This window comes from Bos indicus x Bos taurus, chromosome 6 (assembly GCF_003369695.1).
Source record: "Bos indicus x Bos taurus breed Angus x Brahman F1 hybrid chromosome 6, Bos_hybrid_MaternalHap_v2.0, whole genome shotgun sequence".
In the NCBI taxonomy this organism is placed as follows: Eukaryota; Metazoa; Chordata; class Mammalia; order Artiodactyla; family Bovidae; genus Bos; species Bos indicus x Bos taurus.
This window is the reverse complement of record NC_040081.1, coordinates 92,925,349-92,947,016: the sequence shown is the minus strand read 5'-3', so window position 1 is coordinate 92,947,016 and position 21,668 is coordinate 92,925,349. Positions and strand designations below refer to the sequence as shown.

General features: G+C 41.4%; 1 protein-coding gene across 2 annotated transcripts in view; it reads right to left on the bottom strand.

Annotated features, from left to right (window-relative positions):
* Nucleotides 1–16,404: 16,404 nt before the first annotated feature.
* ANXA3 (annexin A3) overlaps nt 16,405–21,668 on the bottom strand; it is a 73,281-nt gene continuing 68,017 nt past the window's right edge. For both annotated transcript variants that reach the window (XM_027544848.1, XM_027544847.1), the window contains exon 13: nt 16,405–16,807. In XM_027544848.1, the coding sequence (XP_027400649.1) occupies nt 16,748–16,807 (60 nt within the window). In that variant the 3' untranslated portion in view covers nt 16,405–16,747. The remainder of the gene's footprint in view (nt 16,808–21,668) is intronic.

The following is a 21,668-nucleotide window of genomic DNA, read 5'->3' as shown; positions in this document are numbered from 1 at the left end:
AGCCCACTACTAACTTGGTAGATAATGATTAAATGGGAGCCCGTCCTCCTCTTCATTTTGCTCCTATCCCTTGCCCTCTGCTCACTCCTCTTCTTGTGTTTCCAAGTTACTCTGTGTGTTTGGAGGAAAAGGCAGCTGTCTGAAGACAGGCTCACGTCCTGCCCTGTGCTCTCTAACTTTAGCTGCACCCTGACCCCACCTTTCCATTTCCCTTTAGGTCTCTTGGTAACTCCCTAGCATGCCGACAAAGAGAACTGACCTTTCTAAATTATTTCTAGCCCAAAGCCTTCATATTCTTTCTTCCACGTCTCTACCCTTGTAACCTTACAAAGTTATATACACAGTTATGCCTCGGGCTTAGCAACATCTGACTATTTTAGAGTAAGTCCCCCCAGAAAGAGCCTCTGAGATAAGGATCCAGGGATTTCAGGAGGCACTGGGAAGTGAGAGCAGACGTGACACAGACTCAGGAAGGGAGTCAATACAGCTGTGTTACCAGCAGGTTATTACCGTGGGCAACAGGGCCTCATTCTCCCTGTAGGGTGTGCTCTGGAAAGCAGTTCAGAGTAGAGATAGAGGGGTTATTTTGGAGTTGTGGGGACACTCCTCATCTGAGACTAGTCTCCACTACTTTTCCTTCCCTGTATTTGTATGGACATAGATTTTCTAAAGCTTATTGGGCCAGAATTTCATGTTTTTATCCACAGGCTTAACACAATTTCTAGGAACAAAGATGAGATTCAATGCCAATTTCCAGAATAAGTAATGCCTGGTAATAATGTAATAAGTGGTCGATTTATTAAACAATTATGTATTAATCACCTAATATGTACCAGACACTGGGCCAGATGCTAATAAGAATACAATGATGAACCACAAATGTTCACTGAAACTAGGCATGAATCAATAAAAGACAAGGTCTATTTTTCAATATGAAATATACCACATTCTCAACCTTACTTTAATTATATGAAACGATCAGCTAATGATGGCCACTTAACTTTTGCAATTAAGATGAATCTAGTACTTGGTATTTTTTTTCTCAGTCTGTATCTGACTAAGTTTATTTTCAACATTTAACGATAGTAGATAACATTGATGTGAAAAGAGCATATTCTTCATAGGATGACTGTGAAGATTAAATGAAACAATGACCAGAGGCCAAATATTTTATATAATTTACCACACTTGCCTGTGTTCGTAAATCATAAGTTCCAAAAAATAGACACTGAATTATTTTACTTTGTTAAAATTTTTCCAGCTTTCTTGAGATAAGTTGAGGTTTTTGAGATAATTGACATATAACATGATTCATAAATTTAAGACAAACAACATGATGATTTGATATTTATATATGTATACATATATATGATTTGATATACATATTTGTGTCTATATCAGTCAGTTCAGTTCAGTCACTCAATCGTGTCTGACTCTTTGTGATCCCATGGACTGCAGTGCGCCAGGCCTCCGTGTTCATCACCAACTCCCGGAGTTCACTCAAACTCATGTCCATTGAGTCGGTGAAGCCATCCAACCATCTCATCCTCTGCCATCCCCTTCTCCTCCTGCCCCCCAATCCCTCCCAGCATCAAGGTCTTTTCAAATGAATCAGTTCTTCTCATCAGGTGGCCAAAGTATTGGAGCTTCAGCTTCAGCATCAGTCCTTCCAATGAATACTCAGGACTGATTTCCTTCAGGATGGACTGGTTGGATCTCCTATCAGTCCAAGGGACTCTCAAGAGTCTTCTCCAACATCACAGTTCAAAAGCATCAATTCTTCAGTGCTCAACTTTCTTTATATGTATGTGTATATATATATATATATTGCAAAATAATCACCACAACAAGTTTAGTTAATATTCATCACACACATATAGTTACAATTCTTTTCTTGTATGACAACTTTCAAGATTTACTTTCAGCAAATAAACAAATACAGTATTGTTAACTTTAATCATCATGCTGGACAATTGCAGTCCCCAAACTTACTTATAAGACAATGGTTTATTTTAATTTACCTCTATGTGTATCCAGCTTTTGTAATGCTTAGCACACAGTGGGCCTTCAATTAATATCGATGGGCTCAGTGATTAATATAGAAATTATTAGTTCAATTTTAAAGATAAACACTCAGAGAGACTGAAAGATTCTCCCAAAGATTTCTCCAAACTAGTTGGTAGCAGAGTTGGGACAAATGAAGTCTTTTTAATTGCATCGTTAAGGGTCTGCTAAAGGGCCTCTAGAGAGCAAGCGGCACAGTGCTGAGTACACAGTAAGCCTTCAGTATGCACTATTCCTTCACTTCTTGTTGTTCAGTCGCAAAGTCATCCGACTGTTTGCGACCCCATGGACTGCAGCACACCAGGTCTCCCTGTCCCTCACCATCTCCCGGAGTTTGCCTGAGTTCAGATCCATTGATCAGTGATGCTATCTACCCATCTTATCCTCTGTGCTCCCCTTCTCTTCCTGTCTTCAATCTTTCCCAGCATTAGGGTCTTTTCCAATGAGTCAGCTCTTTGCATCAGGTGGTCAAAGTATTGGAGCTTCAGCATCAGTCCTCCCAGTGAATATTCAGTGTTAATTTCCTTTAGGATGAACAGGTTTGATCTTGCTATCTGTGGTCACCTCAACTCAGACTGCACCTGCCGGCGATGTGACCTTTAGACATTGCCCAGTTCACACCACTGAATGGTTTCAGTACTGCTGCTCCAGGCAGTATGGGGAAATGAAGACAGCAAAAAGCCTACTTCCCCCTCAGAAAGTATGGGAAACACAGAACCAAGGACGTTCTGTAAGTCATGCGGGAAAGTTTGTTCAGGGTTCCAACTTGGCACATTCTAGAATTCTCAAACCTTTTTTTTTTTTTTTTTAATTTCAGAAAAATTCTCTTTATTTAAAAAATATTTACTAGAGTGTAATGGCTTGACAATGCTGTGTTAGTTTCTGCTGTACAGCACACTGAGTCAGTTACGTGTCTACATATATCCCCTCCTTGGGGATTTCCTTCCTATTTAGCTCCCCACAGAGCATTGAGTAGAGTTTCCTGTGCTGCACAGTAGGTTCTCATTAGTTATCTATTTTATACATAGGAGTGTACATATGCCAATCCTAATTTCCCAATTCATCCCATCCGCCCCCTTCACCTCCTTGGTATCCATACGTTTGTTCTCTATGTCTGTGTCTCTATTTCTGCTTGCCAAATAGGTTCATCTGTACCAGTTTTCTAGATTCCACATATATGCATTAATATACAATATTTATTTTTCTCTCTCTGGCTTACTTCACTCTGCTTGACGGTCTCTAGGTCCATCCACATCTCTGCGAGATCTCAAGCCTTAATAGCACAGTGCTCAGTGAGCAGAAGACATACAGCCAACCATTCTGTTCCAGTCTGAGAGCCCCCTGACACAGATTTGAAGATAACAGTCACTGCTTTCTTTATCATGATGGCTTTTGTCCTGTACTAGATGACTTTAGTTTATTGATCCGTAAACTTCCGAGAGGCTAATTTTGATTTCAGACCTTATCACTGCGGAAGGGCAGTCATACTGCCAACCCACTCCAGTATTCTTGCCCGGAGAAGTCCATGGACAGAGGAGCCTGGCAGGCTATGCCCTTGGGGTTGCAAAGAATCAGACTCGACTGAAGCGAGTTATCATGCACACACCTGTGACTGTTACATTTCAGTGATATATTGTGAAGTTGCTTGGGGTGAGAAGCCAGGGGTTCATGAAACCTGCAAGTTTCCAGACCCTTCTCCGCTTGGAAAAAGTCCTCTAAAGTAAAGAGCTTTGCAACTGCTGCTGCTATTGCCTCAAGACACCTTGGAGAGAGTGCCAAGAACATGGATTTTGGAGTCTTAGATATCTTGGTTTGTCTTATGGTTTCAGAATGATCTAGGTATGTAATGCATGGTGGCACTTAGCTTTTCTGAGCCTCAGTTTCCTAACTATAAATGGGGATGATGTCACCTGCCTCATGGAGCTGAGGTTAAATGAAATAACATCTATCATTTGCTCATATTCAGTGTTAAGAAACTGGTGTCTATTATTACTGAAACAAAGATGCCTGAAAGGCTCAGAGCACAGTTAACACCTACTGGGTCTTTGGTTCTGTTTTCTGAGAAAAGAATGTGAGGTCTTGAAGCCAAAGTCCAAAGGAAGTTGAGCTCTCCTCTTTGCAAGGGAGTCAAGGATGTTTGTTAAGCTGCCAAACTTCCCCATGGTTATTAAACAGAATATGCAGTCCTGTGTCAGTTGCCCTACAATTATTAATAGTAAAACATTTGAAACAAAAAGGATCATATACATGTACTAATAGCAAAAGAGAACAGAAAACAGAGGAATGGATGAATAATGTCCAGTTATTACACTATTTCAGATGCTGTGTTGGTGCTTTTAGTTAGATAACTTTTGTTACCTCATGAAACTCTTCATAACTTCTGTAATGGTGGTTGGTGGTGGTGGTGTTCATTAAGCTATGTCCAGCTCTTGTGACCCCATGGACTGTAGCCCATCAGCCTCTTCTGTCCATGGGATTTCCCAGGCAAGAATACTGAAGTGGGTTGCCATTTCCTTCTCCGGTCTTCCATAATAGATCTAATTATTCCCTCCTGGAGCCTTCTGGCACTATGAGTTACAGAGATTATTCCCATCTTTTTTTCAAACTGAGATATAGCTTACACTAATGTTGTACTAGTTCCTGGTGTACAACATAATGGTTTGATACACATAGCTAATGTAAAATGGTCACCACAACAAGGCTAGTTAACATCCATAACCACACAGTTACATTTTTTTTTTTTCTTGTGATGAGAAGTTTAAGGTTTACTGTCTTGGTACCTTTCAAAAATACAACACAGTATTACTAACTATAGTCACTATAATATTTCCCCATAACTTTTTTATCTTATGCCTGGAAATCTGTACTTTTTGACTGCCTTCACTCATTTCACCCACCTCTCAAACCCCACCTCTGACAACCACCAATCTGTTTTCTATATATATGAGATTCTTTTTTTTTAGGTTCCACATATTGAGATCATACAGTATTTATCTTTATCTGTCTGACTTATTTCACTCCTCCCATCTTATAAACAAAAGGAAATGGTGGATCAGAATCATGAAGTAGTTTGCCCAAAGTTACATAGCACGTAGGTGGTATTTGAAGTCTGAGGTTAGCTCCAGAGCTTAGAGTCTTTCCTTTATACCTAGGAAGTGGGGAGGGGGGGATCAGGGAGACTGTTTTTCCTGAAGAAAGAAAACAGAGACATCACACTGAGGAAGCCAAGGCAGCCTAGGAGAAAGAGGACAACCACAGTGTCCCCCGAGTGGGTAACCAGAGAAGGAGCAGTGGAGTTTCCCCACAGGGGCTTCCTCTGGGTAGATCATAAATTCTGGGAAACCTCGGACCTCCCAAGAAGTTTCCAGCTGCACCTGGTCCAACGAAACTACATCCCCAATACCCAGAAGTAAGAATGAGGAGAAACTCAAAAATGGACAGCTCATTGCCTGGTGGCCAGGGAAGGACCCCATCTTGAAATAATTAAAAGTAGACTAAACAGTGGAAAGACTTCTCTTTGTCTTGCCAACATTGCTCAAGTCAGCCAGGAAAATTAAGGCAGAGTGCTTAAGAAGAGGCAGGAGGTAGAAAGAGGAAGGAAGCTGCTTTTTCCCTTTCTCATCAAGTCTCTCCAGAAACATATAGGAATAAATTGAAGGTTCCCTGGTGGCTCAGTTGGTAAAGAATTGCCTGCAATGCAGGAGACCCAGGTTCGATCCCTGGGTGGGGAAGATAGGAAATGGCAACCCACTCCAGTACTCTTGCCTGGGAAATCCTATGGATAAAAGAGCCTGGCGGGCTACAATCCATGGGGTCACAAAAAATCAGGCACAACTGAACATCTGAGCATATTCTCCAATCACTGCTGTCAAATTTAGCCCTCCATTTAACCCTCCGTGACAGAAGGCTAAGGTGTGCCTTGGTACCCTAAAGATCTGAAATAACTGCCAGATGCCTTGGGCCGGTGGGCCCTGCCTGCAACACAGTTTGGTACTCCCTTTAGAATCCCAGTGTCTGTGATGAAGCAGAGCAAGAGCTGGAAAAGTAGGACCATTCCCAGTTGAATATCACTCTGTTTCACCCACTTCCTAGAAAAGACTCAGCTTTGAGTGTCCATCCACAAGATAGATCTTACACTGGCTCTCCACCACGATAGGGAGGTCCACACGGCTCTCAGATTACCTGTCAGTATCTGGAAAAGAGGCAACGTAATTAGCTTCTATCTATTCTGCAGGTTCCATCACAAAGAAGACTTAAACTAGTCTCTAGCTATCTTCAACAGACAGGGTTCCACAATAGGGTTTTTGAAATCAGAGAGATTGAGAGCAAGAGCAAGAGCGAGAGCAAGCCTGAGAGAGATTCTGAGGGTGAGAGAGGAGCAAGCCTTCCGCCAGATACTGTAGAAGCAGGAACACAAGTGGGCTTTGAGGATGGACTTGATATTCAGGCCAAGAGAAGACTCTTCACTGAGGGTGGGTGGCCCAGTTATCCCATGACTTTCCCTTACAATCAAATAATACATAATTAAGCAGTTCTTATATTTTTCCTTTTCTCCTTTGCTTTTCACTTCTCTTCTTTTCACAGCTATTTGTAAGACCTCCCCAGACAGCCATTTTGCTTTTTTGCATTTCTTTTCCATGGGAATGGTCTTGATCCCTGTCTCCTGTACAATGTCACGAACCTCATTCCATAGTTCATCAGGCACTCTATCAGATCTAGGCCCTTAAATCTATTTCTCACTTCCCTGTATAATCATAAGGGATTTGATTTAGGTCATACCTGAATGGTCTAGTGATTTTCCCTACTTTCTTCAATTTAAGTCTGAATTTGGTAATCAGGAGTTCATGATCTGAGCCACAGTCAGCTCCTGGTCTTGTTTTTGTTGACTGTATAGAGCTTCTCCATTTTGGCTGCAAAGAACATAATCAATCTGATTTTGGTGTTGACCATCTGGTGATGTCCATGTGTAGAGTCTTCTCTTGTGTTGTTGGAAGAGGGTGTTTGCTATGACCAGTGCATTTTCTTGGCAAACTCTATTAGTCTTTGCTCTGCTTCATTCCGTATTCCAAGGCCAAATTTGCCTGTTACTCCAGGTGTTTCTTGACTTCCTACTTTTGCATTCCAGTCCCCTATAATGAAAAGGACATCTTTTTTGGGTGTTAGTTGAGTCTGAGTGAACTCCGGGAGTTGGTGATGGACAGGGAGGCCTGGCGTGCTGCAATTCTCGGGGTCACAAAGAGTCAGACACGACTGAGCGACTTAACTGAACTGAAGCAGTTCTTGGGAACTTGTCATCTCTGTACTAATATTTATGTCTTCAAAGCCCCTACCAATTAATTCCTTTAATATTTAGCTCAGTTTTTCCATTTCCAGTGAATCCTTCCCTGACAGATCTTATCAATCCTCCACTGGAGCTCTAAGCATCTTTTCATGTCATTTGAAGTTTCATTTTTAAATGTTTTAAAATGAGTAAAAAAAATAATTGTTAAAAATTTTCCTTGGTGGCTGAGTGGTAAAGAATCCATTTGCCAAAGCAGGAGACATGTGTGTTCAATTCCTGAATCCAGAAGATCCCCTGGAGGCAGAAATGGCAACTTACTACAGTATTCTCGCCTGAAAAATCCCGTGGACAGAGAAGCCTGTCAGGCTACAGCCCACGGTGTTGCAAGAGTAGGACACTAAGGGCTGAGCACACAAACCAACGACTGTTAACATTTTATAAAGTATAACTTAGAAAAAAGAAGAAAATGAGTTACCTTAACCACCCAGAGATGAACAATGACCACTGTCATATGTTTTTCCAGTCTGTCTGGTTTTCTATCTCCCACTGTCTTGCTAACATGTTTTTTTCCCCTCTATGTGGCAAAATATCAAGTATCTCTTTTACAAGTGTATCTATCTATCTACCTACCTATATCTATACATTTTAATGGTGAGTAGTAGTTTCAGAATTTTTAATAAGATCATTACAGACCATATCACATTTTTACTACCATTGAAGATAAATAGCTAGCACTCACATAGTACATAATATTCCCTGAGTTGTTCTAATTGCTTACATGCATTGATCTATTTAATCTGTATAATCTGAGATGGTTGGTTCAATTTTTACTATCAAATTTCACAGATAAGGAAATGGAGTGACCAAGTGTTTAAATAATTTTTCCATGACTATGTTTAGAGCTAAAATTTGAACCTGAACTTGTCTGGCTTTAGACTCTTAACCATTGCCCTTCATGAATTTAACAACAAATAACTGAACATCAAATAATCAGCTCAGGTTTTACTCCTGGGTTGGGAAGATCCCCTGGAGAAGGGAAAGGTTACCCACTCCAATATTCTGACCTGGAGAATTCCATAGACTATACAGTCCATGGGTTCCCTAAGAGTCAGACACCACTGAGTGACTTTCACTTTCACTTTAGGGATTCCCTGATAGCTCAGTTGGTAAAGAATCCACCTGCAATGCAGGAGAGCCTGGTTCGATTGCTGGGTTGGGAAGATCCACTGGAGAAGCAATAGACTACCCACTCTAGTATTCTTGGGCTTCCCTTGTGGCTGAGCTGGTAAAGAATCTGCCTGCAATGTGGAAGACCTGGGTTTGATCCCTGGGTTGGGAAGATCCCCTGGAGAAGAGAAAGGCTACCTACTCCAGTATTCTGGCCTGAAGAACTTCATGGACTGTATAGTCCATGGGGTCACAAAGAGTCGGACATGACTGAGCAAATTTCACTTCAGTTTAGTAATCAGCAGTTTCTTCAACTATTTTATTTGTTGACTCTGGAAGTTAGAAACAACCATGAGAATCTTGTCTGATGGTAAAAAGCTTCAAAATAGGGCAGCCAGGTCTGTCTGCTCTCTAAATCATCCACTACTACCATCAACCCTTAATCCTACGACCACCCATCACCCACCCAAAACTACCACAATCACCACCACCAACACATCATCCCCCCATACTACCACAATCACCACCACCACCACCACCATCACATCATCCCCCCACACCATCACATCATCCCCCCATGCCATCACATCATCCCCCCACACCATCACATCATCCCCAAACGCCATCACATCATCCCCCCCACACCATCACATCATCCCCCAACACCATCACATCATTCCCCCACACCATCACATCATCCCCCCCACACCATCACATCATCCCCAAACGCCATCACATCATCCCCCCCACACCATCACATCATCTCCCCAACACCATCACATCACTCCCCAACACCATCACATCATCCCCCCATGCCATCACATCATCCCCACACGCCATCACATCATCCCCCCACACCATCACATCACCCCCCCAACACCATCACATCATCCCCCCATGCCATCACATCATCCCCACACGCCATCACATCATCCCCTCCACACCATCACATCATCCCCCCAACACCATCACATCACCCCCCTACACCATCACATCATCCCCCCATGCCATCACATCATCCCCACACGCCATCACATCATCCCCCCAACACCATCACATCACCCCCCAACACCATCACATCATCCCCACACGCCATCATATCATCCCCCCACACCATCACGATCACCACCATGTCATCTTTGCTACTTAGCCAGGCATCTGTCTTTACTTTCTCTTCCTCATTCCCCCTAGAATATCAAGTCTTTGAGGTAGGAAAATGAGTAGCTTTATTCATCCATATAACCCCAGCACCGAGCACAGTTACTGGGCTATATGGTTACCGTAAATACTTGAAGGAATAAAAGACTCACGGAGTTGATGTGACTGACAGCAACCAAAGAAGATATTTCGACTGAAGAGATCAGTCAACACCTGTTTAAAGAGAATACGCACTACACGATCTGAATTTGTCTTTGTAAACTTGGCTCTCTAACACAAAACCAAAGTTTAAATTTTCCCCATTGAAAATCCCTAATCTTGGCATGATGGATGTGGCCAAGAGCACTGGTTGAGGCCAGTTATGCCCTGGCTGCAGTTCTTAGTTCTCCACCTAAGGGGAGGTGTGAATTTGGCTCCTTCTCCCTCACTCTCCACCGGGGACCTTTGTTCTCCACACTTCCTCCCACTGTGGCATGCTGGTGTGTGTAGGAGCTGATTTGATATCAGTGTCCTTTGTCAAAGTTCTCTTTTGCCTGATGGTTGCTACTGTTATCAGTTACCGCAGGGCAAGCCCAGCACTCTGCAAGTCACCCTGGGCCATTATTTACTGCCATATCCAGTTCCACCAAAGCTTGTGCTGGAAGAGGACTCCGGCAGGTTTTGATGACCTGTTTTCTCATGTGGGTTTGAAAACTCATGCAGCAGAATGGGCTGTTTTGGGGTCCTGGGTTTGAGAGTTTGGAATTTCTTTTCACTGATTACTGCAGCAGCTCTTCAATGCCGCGCCTACTCTAACTCTCCTCCTCATTTGAAATTCTCCTCTCTCCCTCTTTTGACTGCAAAATCCACAGAAACAGGCAAACTCTGGTCTTGGAGTAGGGCTGATCGTCTGGTAGATGAAACTGTCAGAAAGCTGAGTCTGTCGAAACTCAGAAGAAATAGACACTAGGAAAACAGCTTACGCACAAGGCAATGAATACTTCCTTTATTTTCGCAGTCCCATGGGAGACGTACAGAGAGTGGGTGAAAAAGGTCCGAATTTGTCAGTTTGCTGGGGTGGGTTGAAAAGAAATTTGTGGTACTTTCCGTGGTTCATAAAACATGAAGTTTCAAAGGCAGGAAATGGCCAAGAGATCTGTTTTATCGTCTTTTCTAATTACAAACTAGAAGAGTTCACTTCACAACATCTGAAAATCCCCCAAGTGAATCACTGAGAAGCAACTATAGGTTTTCCAAAGTGAGCCAGAGAATAACAGCTAACATTTACTGAGCATTTAAGGTATGGCAAGCTCTGTGCTGAGTACTGTCTGACTCTTTGTGACCCCGCAGACTGTAGCCTGCCAGGCTCCTCTGTCCATGGGATTTTCCAGGCAAGAATACTGGAGTGGGTTGCCATTTCCTAGTCCAGAGGATCTTCCTGATTCGGGGATTGAAACTGTGTCTCTTGAGTCTCCTGCATTCTTTCACCACTGCGCCACCTGGGAAACCCACAGCAGGCTTACTGAAACCTCAAAGTCACCTGAATCTGAGCCATTAAATGCTATTGCCATTCCAGCTTTACGGATAAGGAAACAAAGGCACAGAGAAGTTAGTAAATTGACTGCTCACATGTCACATATTTTATCAAGTGATGAGTAGGAAATAAGCCAGAGAAGCTTTGCATCTTTGACTGAGTCATCAGAGGACACAGTTGACAAAATCACAGATTTCAGTATGCGTTCTCCTTGAAGACTTCCAAGGCCAGTCTTAGAGTTGTTATAACTGTGTGGTACTAAAATAGCATCATTTATTAATATTTCTGCTACAAATGCTTATTGAGCTCCTTATATCTGCCATTTTTGGGGCAGTGCTATGTTAGTCTAATTACTAGTAACTATTTCTGATTGAATTAAATTCTTGGCATGCTTTATTTCATTTAATCCTCACAATTCTTTCAGGTAGGTTTTATTATCAGGTAAAGACTTGATGCTGTAGGGTATATAGAAGTAGAGATATAACATTGGACATGTGGAACTTAGGTAGTGTTATGAATCAGTGCCACCTCAATTAAAAAATTAATTTAAGAATTGAGAGAGATTAGCTGGGTGGTCCAGGGTTAGAAATCTGCCTGCCAATACAGGGGACACAGGTTTGATTCCTGGTCTGGAAACTAAGATCCCACATGCTGCGGGGCTACTAATGCCAAGCACACAACTCCTGAAGCCTGAGCGCCTAGAGCCCATGCGTACAAGAGAAGCTGCTGCAATGATAGGCCCAAGCACCACTGCAACCTGCAACCACACACCACTGCAACCTAAGGCACACTGCAACCTAAGAGCAGCGCTGCAGCTAGAGAATGCCCGCGTGTAGCAACCAAGAGTCTGTGAGCAGCTACAAAGACCCAGAGCAGCCAAAGGGAAAAAAAAGAATTGAGGTATTAAGAAGCTAAGTGTTTGTCAAATCCTTACTGCTATAAATGCTGCTATAATGGGTAGTAGAGACAGGATTTAGACCCAGTTTGATCTGACCCCAAAACCAATGTGTCAAAGATGAAGCAAAATTGTAGACATTGGAGGCTATCAATATGACATGAAATTAGGAGAATGGAAAAAGGTGAGGATACACAGAAGAAAAATCTGAAATTTTACGAGTTAACCATTTCTCTCAATATCCCCTTACAAATAGGTTAGACACACCCCTATTCAAAATCTCCATTTGTCATTTTTTGGTAGCTCCTCACAAATAGACCAAGCACCCTCTCACTCCAGGACGAGGTGCACAAATCTTGTGCCTTCTGCAGTTCACCAAGACCAGGACTTGTTCCAGCTTGCGAGTTTTCTCCTCTTCACAGCCGTCCAGGGACTAAACTTAGTGCGAAATGAGATGACTTGAATGTATTCACTTAGCTAAGAGACCCAGAGTTAATATGCATTTCATGTAAATGCAGATGGTCCTGGGAATCTTGAGAAACAACAGGATGAAATTAAATGATACATATGTTCCATTAAGATCGGTTTTACAGCAACAATAAGATGCCTGGATGGTAACAAACATTCTACAGACAATGAACATGTCTGCAAACAATTCATTTTGGGCCCCGTTATTGTGAAGCAATTAAAATAGGTTTTGCCTTTGGGACACAGAGCCATGGGGTCCACTTTGAACTCGACCTGCCACCTTGTGGAAATTGGAGGCAATAAAAAAAAATGGCCCTTGGATAATAACAACATGACCTGGGCTAACATTTATTGAGGGTTTATCGTATGTCAGGCACTATGCAAAATAGCTTTTAAATGTTTTCCTCACTTAATTATTAGAATAACTTTATGAGGTAGGAACTATTATTGTCCCCATTTTAAGGGTGAGGAATGTGTGACTCAGCACGGTAATCGGCCTACAGTCACAGATGGGGGCATCGTGACCCCAGGACTCATGTACTAAACCAGGCACTGCCCTGGGCCATATACAGCCCTTCTCATTTTCATGTATTTAAACATGTATTAAATATTGAAAAATAAATATCACAGTTCTTAGGATGGGTCACTAACAATAACCCTGCATCTTGAGATAACCATATTCCATCAGAATCATCAGAATCCATCAGCCACCAGCTGGCCCAATGCACAGGAGGCCAGGGGATGAGAAGAGAGCTTTCCCTGGAATTTTTCCTTACTCAATGTTCCTTTCTCTTTGCAGGGTTCTGTCGAGTGATCACCGCTCCCTTCGTGTTCTTATCTTTCTTCATATACACTCATGCACAAATACCATCTGTATTGGGAAACCAAGGGAAACCTTGGTTTCTCTGCTGTGTAACTTTGGGCTAGTAGTCCCATGGACAGAGGAGCCTAACAGGCTATAGTCCATAGGGTTGTAGAGTTGGACAGGACTGAAGCAACTTAGCATGCAACATGCATGCAAGTACATACTTTCCGAATCTCATCTTCTTCATCTGTAAATGGGGATAATGACACATATGATCTTGCTCCAAGAATAAATGAGATCTAAAAGATCTAGCCCTGTACTCAGTACCTAGTAAGTCCTTGATTCATATACACAACCAAAATTGATTCTTTTAATATTAAGTCTACAATTTCACTTCACATTTGAATCACATGTAATACTTTTCATGGTAGCTCCAATCATTGTCTCACGTGCTCCTTACATCAACCTGGTACAAATGATAGGAAAGATCTACTATCCCACTTTACAAATCATTGTCATTAAAACTGGTCACATACCTACTATGACTAGGGAACTGGGCTAGAAATTTAGAGATGGATAACATTTACATTGACATTCACAGTGGTTTATGAAGGAGTACACAGGGAATCCCTGCTGAGATAACAGAAAACATTATATATTGGTCTCTGCCCCTCATTCCTGGCACAGAGCGCTTAAAACCCTTGTAATTTTCTAAGTGATAAGAACACTAGGAGTATCTTCTGTCCTAATATTTGGTCTTTGCTAAAGAGGTGGCTCTGGATGGACTCCTGGATGAGGGCTGGTCATTGGAAAGAAAAAGCCATGATTAGAGGTTTGGAATTTTCAGCCCTGTCCCTCAAATTTCTAAGAAGGGAAAAGGGCTGAAAATGGACTTAATGATTGATCAAGACTATGTGAGAAACTTCTATACACACCCAATAGTATGTGTGTATGTTCTAAACACTAGGGATACAGCAGAGAAGGCAACAGACAAAAATCCCTTCATTTAAACAGCTAAGTTTTAAGGTTGAAAAGGACAGTGGCCTTAGAATGGGATAAATACTAAGGGAAAATTGTGGTTAATGGCCTGGACATGGTTGAGTTGGACTGCTTGGGTTTAAATCTTGTCTCTTCCAATGGGCAATGTACTTGATTTCTCTCAGCTTCTGTTCCTGTGTCTTTGAGTTAATGCCTACATTGGAAAGTTCCTTGAGGATGCATGATTTAATATATACTACACTGTTTAATACAGCTATACAATAGGCACTCAATGAGTATTAGCAATGATTTATTGCTCAGTAATATACTTACTCACTTAAGCCAAAATTGTGAGTGCATACATGACACCTGATTCTTTTGATTACTGTGTTCTATCCATTTTTAGAAGAAGCATTTATCTTCTAAATACTCAAATGAGTGTATTTTTCTTCCTTTTCTCCCTTGCCATTATCTTAGCTCAGGCTGACACTTCTATATTGATTAAAGAACTAATTTGCCAAGTGGGCTCCCTGCCTTTAGCTGTCTTCTCCCACACATTCTTCCTTGATCAAAAATTTGACATCATTTCCCTGACTGAAATCCTCCTGGAATGCTCCTTCCATGACTCTCCCTTGCTTGTAAACTCTTTAGCATGGTCTGTGAGATTTCATAGTCTAGCCCTTGTCACTGGTCACCTCCTCCTATACGCTAAGCCCCACCCACATTGGTCTCTCTCTCCCTAAACAGATTTTAAAGCTCTCTGGCCAAAGTAAATAAGTCTGAGCTCCTTTGGAGTATCCAACACTTACTTAGCACAGGGGATGGCACGTGATAGATGGACTGAAGCCTGTTGAAGAATAGCTGCAATGCTGTCATGATCATTTTGATGTTGCTTGCTAATAGTGAATGACAACGCAGTCACTGAACACGTGTCAATTTCAGGCATAGGGCTAAGTGCTTCACAGGCATTATTTTACTTAAACCTAGGAAAGAAGTAAGTGGTATAAGTATCACCATTTAATTTTTTTAATACTTATTTGGCTATATGGTAAGCCAGGAAGCTCAGTTGGTAAAGAATCCGCCAGCAATGCAGGAGACCCCGGTTCGATTCCTGGGTCGCGGACATCTCCTGGAGAAGGGATAGCTACCCATTCCAGTATTCTTGGGCTTCCCTGTTGGTTCAGCTGGTAAAGAATCCTCCTGCAATGTGGGAGATCTGGGTTTGATCTCTGGGTTGGGAAGATCCCCTGGAGAAGGGAAAGGTTACCCACTCCAGTATTCTGGCCTGGAGAATTCCTTGGGCTGTATAGTCCACGGGGTTGCAAAGAGTTGGACACGACTGAGTGGCTTTCACTTTCATTTTCTAAGGCAGGATGTCAAAACCTGGCATGTAGATTCTAAATCCCTGTGCTTTATTCCCATATGCATTTTGGAAATCTCAGGACAAGAAATAACTTTTTCGCCATCTTTTTGAAAGGTCTCAGAAATGCTGAAGTGTGGAATCCACTGATTAAAAGTTCTGAACTCACACATCACTCTTTCTCCTTTTCACACATCTATCATTTCTATTTCTGCGCAGGCTCGTAACTCTAACTAGAACTTTGTACCTTATATATTTCCTTTTAGTCTAGGTATTTCATCTTAGGTCCCTTTCAAAAATAACATAAAAGATTTCTAAAAGTGTGTAGTTCTGCAAACTTATTTTAGAGGAAAAAGATACCTAAGAAACTTAATTCTAAATACTCATTCTGGGAAAGTAGTATTTAGCATGAAACAACCACAAGTCATGTTCTCTAGTGGTTAGATCAATAGTTTAGCGGATGTTTTCTGAGGGCTAAAATAACTTCTCATGCATTGCCACTCCTTTAGCTTGATCAAACTAGAAAAGGGAGGCCAGGATTACATAGATCTTCATTTTTATTTCTTTCTTAAAGATGAATGTGATTAATAAGACACTAGATAAATTGAAGCAACTACAGCTTTTACAACAAAAACATGTTTTAAAATATCTTTAGTCATTGGCGCCAGGTACCAAACAACGGTGGCAGATGATAAAAACTAACAGACACATCACCTTTTACATAGGCAACAACTTTTATTATACTGTTTGGCATTGAGTGCTTTAGAACGATACAACGATTCTCACTTCCAAAGCAGAAATGCAATGTGGGTAGTATTAGCAGATCTTTAATTTCATTTAAAAATTTCATTTGTAAGTGGCTACATTATGATGAGATGTTCTATGACAATAATCACTTTTTGTGGTTGTTATTATTATGGAACAATGAGAATTTCTGTTAAAAACAGGTTATTGTGGACACTTGCTTGTACTTGTAAATACCGTGAAAAAGGAATAAGCAGAGCTGAGGAAAATGTCCATCGTGGGAGCAGGCAGCCTTTGGAAAGGATGTTCTTGACTCAGTCATCTCCTCCACAGATCTTTAAGAGTGTGATCTCATAGTCTCCAGAAGTATCCGACTGCAAGGAACAGGACAGGTGGAGAGAAGGAGAGACACAGCGTAAATAATGAGGGGACCACGGATGAATCGAATCCCACAGCACTAGGGGAGTCACCGGCGTGGGAAGCCCATGACCTGTACCATTTAGTAACATACACCTGCAATTCCACTATCCAGTCGTATCTGTGGGAAATCGTGTTTCAGCCTAGCATCTTCTTCACAATATATGATACTTAAATTCTGCGTGATATATTGCGGTTAAATGTCAACTAGGGTTTTTTAAAAAAAGAGTACATCAATTACATAATATTACACAAGCTTTATTTTCTCACCAAACTTTTTAAAAAATATGATTTTATTATATTTATATTAATACTTATCAAACACTTGCTCTTCTAAAGGTTAGCTACTTTAATCCTTACTGTGTGGTAGGTACCGTAACTGTCTCCATTTAACTAAGAAGTAAAATGAGAAAGACAGAGGGTTAGGATATTTATCCCAGATTATATAGAGAATAAGCACAGAATCGGAATTCAGAGCCAGTTAACCTGGCTGCTTAACCCCATTCTATACTTCCTGATTTAAGAAAGTGAAATGAGCTACCTTCCTATAAAGTATGTTTCCCAGTTCCTCTCTCCTAGGATAGCCAAAAAAGATCTTGGTTCAGAAAAGATACCATGTGTATGCTGCGCTCAGTCGCTCATTTGTGTCCAACTCTTTGTGACCCCATGGACTGTAGCCCACCAGACTTCTCTGTCCATGGAATTCTCCAGGCAAGAATACTGGAGTGGATTGCCATTTCCTATTCCAGGGGATCTTCCCTGCCCAGGGATCAAACCCGTGCCTTCTGTATCTCCTGCATTGGCAAGCAGATTCTTTACCACTGAGCCGTCAGGGAGACTGAGGCTTAAAGTACGAGTTGCCATGTGTGTTATGTAAAAGAGGCAAAATGTTTGCACAGCATCTGTGATAAAACTTGGCTTTTGACCAAGATTGCTTAAAATCCTCACATTATTCTTATTTGATTCAAGGCAACTTCTTATCACTTAAAATTTATATTGTAGTAAGGTAGAGGAAGCAATGAAGAAGGGTCACTTAGAGAAGAGACTAAGCATTGCTTTCATAAGACACAACAAGCCTTAATACACATTCTTCTGTTTTATATAAATTTTAGTTTTTAAGTTTTGCTTTGCACTGTATAATGATCTCTTGAATCACTGACAAGTCAGCAATGCTCTGGCTTTGTATTAAAACCGCTCCCTCTAGCCATCTCTGATCAAAGTTGTAAACAAGTATTAGGGGTTCTATTAGTTAGCTGAGAAAATACATCCAAGTAGTTTAAAACAGAGCTAAACATAAAATTTTGATCCACTGTAGACAATAAATGTTCATCCTTTTCTCCTATCTTTATTCTGTTATGTCTTGCAGGAAAATAGCTATTCTTTTTAAAAAGATTTTTTTTGATGTGGACCACTTTTAAAGTCTTTATTGAATTTGTTACAATATTGTTTCTATCTTATGTTTTGTTTTTTTTGGCCACCAGGCATGTGAGATCTTAGCTACCTCATCAGGGATCAAACTCAAATCCTCTATATTGGAAGGCGAAGTCCTTTATATGAATAAACAATTCTATTTTATGGAGTTTTAGAAATTGTTATCCCAAAATACCAATGTATTTTCAAAACATTTAAACATAATTTACAGCTTCCTAATTAGGCCATCTTAATTGTTCTTAAGAAACTAAATGTTTCTGTTGGCCTATTTTTAACAGTGGTACCAGTGGTTCTCTCCTCTCCCAATCTTCTTCCATTCTGACCACAACAAATCTATTCTAGGCTCTCATCTCTCGTCATTAGTCTCCTTGGATTCTCAATGCGTATTTTCCAAGGTGTTAATGCTTCTTGTTTTGGGAAATGGGTTCAGTGACCGTTATACCCATTAAGCAAGTAGCCCTCTCTTATCCTGTAAATAGTTCTGACTTTTCTTCCTTCCTCTCTGCCATCTCCACTTCTGTCTTCTTTGTAGACTCATCCTTCACTCTTTAGCCAGTCACTGCTAATAATGCTTAAATCCCAATTTATCACTTAAAATTCATACTACATTTTCTCTTAATCTATATTTTCTCCCTAGAGAATTTGCATGCATGTCCAAAGATTCAGTGACGTAATTATTTCTGAAAATATATCCCATACCACTAGCTACAACTTGCCATCTCTATTTGCACGTTTTGAAGTGTCAGTTACAAATGGTAACTTGCCATGGGCATTTGCCATCTACCTCTACAAGGGTTAAATCAGGTGCTGCTGCAGCTGCTGACCTTCAACGTCCCCTGGAGGAAGTTCAGGGTGGAGGTCAGGAATGAGCCACTGTGCTCTGGGAAAACTAGCAGAACAGGTCTTCAGACAGATATTTTTAGGAACTGGTTTTATGAACCCAATCCTTGCATTTCCTCATATCTAGAAAATCACAAAATCCCTTCATGGTGACATCAGTTCCTCATGACTAGCAGAAAACCTTTTGTAAAATAAGCGCTTGATTCCATGAACTCTCCTTTAACCAAAATCACATATATATTGGCCTTCCCCACCTCCACCTCTTTGGAGTAGTTCCCCAGAGCTATCTGAAGTGAGATTCCCTGGGCTGCAGTCCTCATTTTGCCCCAAATAAAACATAACTCGCAACTCTGATGTTGTGCATTTGTTTTTAACGCAACAAAAGACATCTCGAACTTAACATGTGGAACTTTCTCCCTGACTGCCCCCAAAGGGGAAAAAAAAAAGAAAAACCACTGAAAACCTGATCTACTTGTAAGGAAAGAAGCGTGTGTGCTAAATCACTTCAGTTGTGTCTGATTCTTTGAGATCCTATGGACTGTACCCCTGCCAGGCCCCTCTGTCCACGGGATTCTCCAGGCAAGAATACTTGAGAGGGTTGCCATGCCCTCCTCCAGGGGATCTTCCCAACCCAGGGATTGAACCCGCGTCTCCTGCAGCTTCTGCACTACAGGTGGATTCTTTACCGCTGAGCCACCTGGGAAGCCCCAGACACCTGGGAGTCATCCTCAACTCTTTCTCCCTTCTTTTCACAACAAGATGTCATATTGAAGTTTTAACTTCTATCTTTTGAGTCTTTGCTTTTTCTTCTCTTTGTATTAGCAGTAGCTCTGCATCACTATTTTGAATCAGAGCTACTCTAATATGACTAATACAGTAACCCATCACTCCACATGCCTTCTATCTTATGTCCAATTCATTCTCCATAGTCACGAGACCTTTTCTAAACGTACTTCTGGTCATGACACTGTGTGCTTAAAATTTAAACACTTTAATGGCTTCCCATCACTCTTAAGCAAAAGACAAATCTTTAAACATTGCCAAAAAGGCCCTGCATGATCCGATTCCTCCAGCCTCGCTTTTCATTACGTTTCTTCCACCATGAGGTCTTTTCACTTATGACTCCTTTTGTTAGAATGCTCTGCTGAATTCTGACCCCCACAACCTTTGCCTTGTTAAGTCTAATCATTTTCAGATAAAACCTTCCTGTAGGTCAAACCCTCCTGTTATGTGATCTTACAGCACAATCTCTTTCCTTTACATCGAACATGGCTGTAATTTTACATTTATTTCTAATTCCATAAGGGCAGAAAACTTTTTTTCTTTACTTATAATTGTTACCCTGAGCCTGGCACATAATATAGTTTCAGTAAGTATTTTAAATTGAATGAATGGAATACCAATTTCCTGTTCTCAAGGCTCTCTTTCAACTGAATGGATCTTGCCACTGAGATTGTATTTTTCCATATTCCCAAGGTAGGCTCCTAATTAATCAAGCACCTTATTAATACTTATCTTTCTGCTGCTGCTGCTAAGTTGCTTCAGTCGTGTCCGACTTTGTTTGACCCCATAGACGGCAGTCCACCAGGTTCCCCCATCCCTGGGATTCTCCAGGCAAGAACACCGGAGTGGGTACTTATCCTTCTACTTCTCATCAAACATATGTTTCTAGAGCACTCACCTTTCAGACTCTATTGACCAGCATAGCACCAGGCTCCTAAGGCACGCAACACATGCTTATTAACCTGAAAGGTAAGCTTCAGACTCAGTTTCCTAAGAAATGTGCCATGTGCTAAGTCGCTGCAGTTGTGTTTGACTCTTTGCGACCATACAGACTGTAGCCCACCAGGCTCCTCTGTCCATGGAATTCTCCAGGCAAGAATTCTGGGAGTCGGTTGCCATGCCCTCCTTCTGGGGATCTTCCCAACCCAGGGATGGAACCTGTATCTCTTACGCCTCCTGTGCACGTGCAGGCGGGTTCTTTACCCCTAGCTCCACCTGGAACTCGTGTACCGATGGAAGAGACGTGGGTTCGATCTCTCGGTCGGGAAAATCCCCTAGAGTAGGAAATGGCAACAGACTCCAATATTCTTGCCTGGAAAATGCCATGGACAGAGGAGCCTGGCGGGCTTCAGTCCGTGGGGCTGCAAAGAACTGAACACAGTTGAGCGACTAAGCACACACACAGCCCACCTGGGAAGATTCTCTATCTAATCCCAAACATCTTTTACTCTCAATTCCTCTATTACTCCGCTATACCCCACATCTAATATTTCATTTTATGCTGTTTCACATTATTTTGTCAGCCTACTTTATCCTTTTTTCAAATTTCTTTGCACTTACAATCTCACATTTTAGCAAGTAGTACCAATATGAAATATGATTATTATCTTGAAATTGCTTTATTTATGTCCACCTCAAGTCTACATATAAATTAGGAACTAACTGAGGGTAGCTACTACGTTTTCCCTTAAAGACTCTGGAATCAAGTTATTTTTTAGATAGATACTTAACTTGTTGATCAAGAAAATCTACCAGAAACTAATT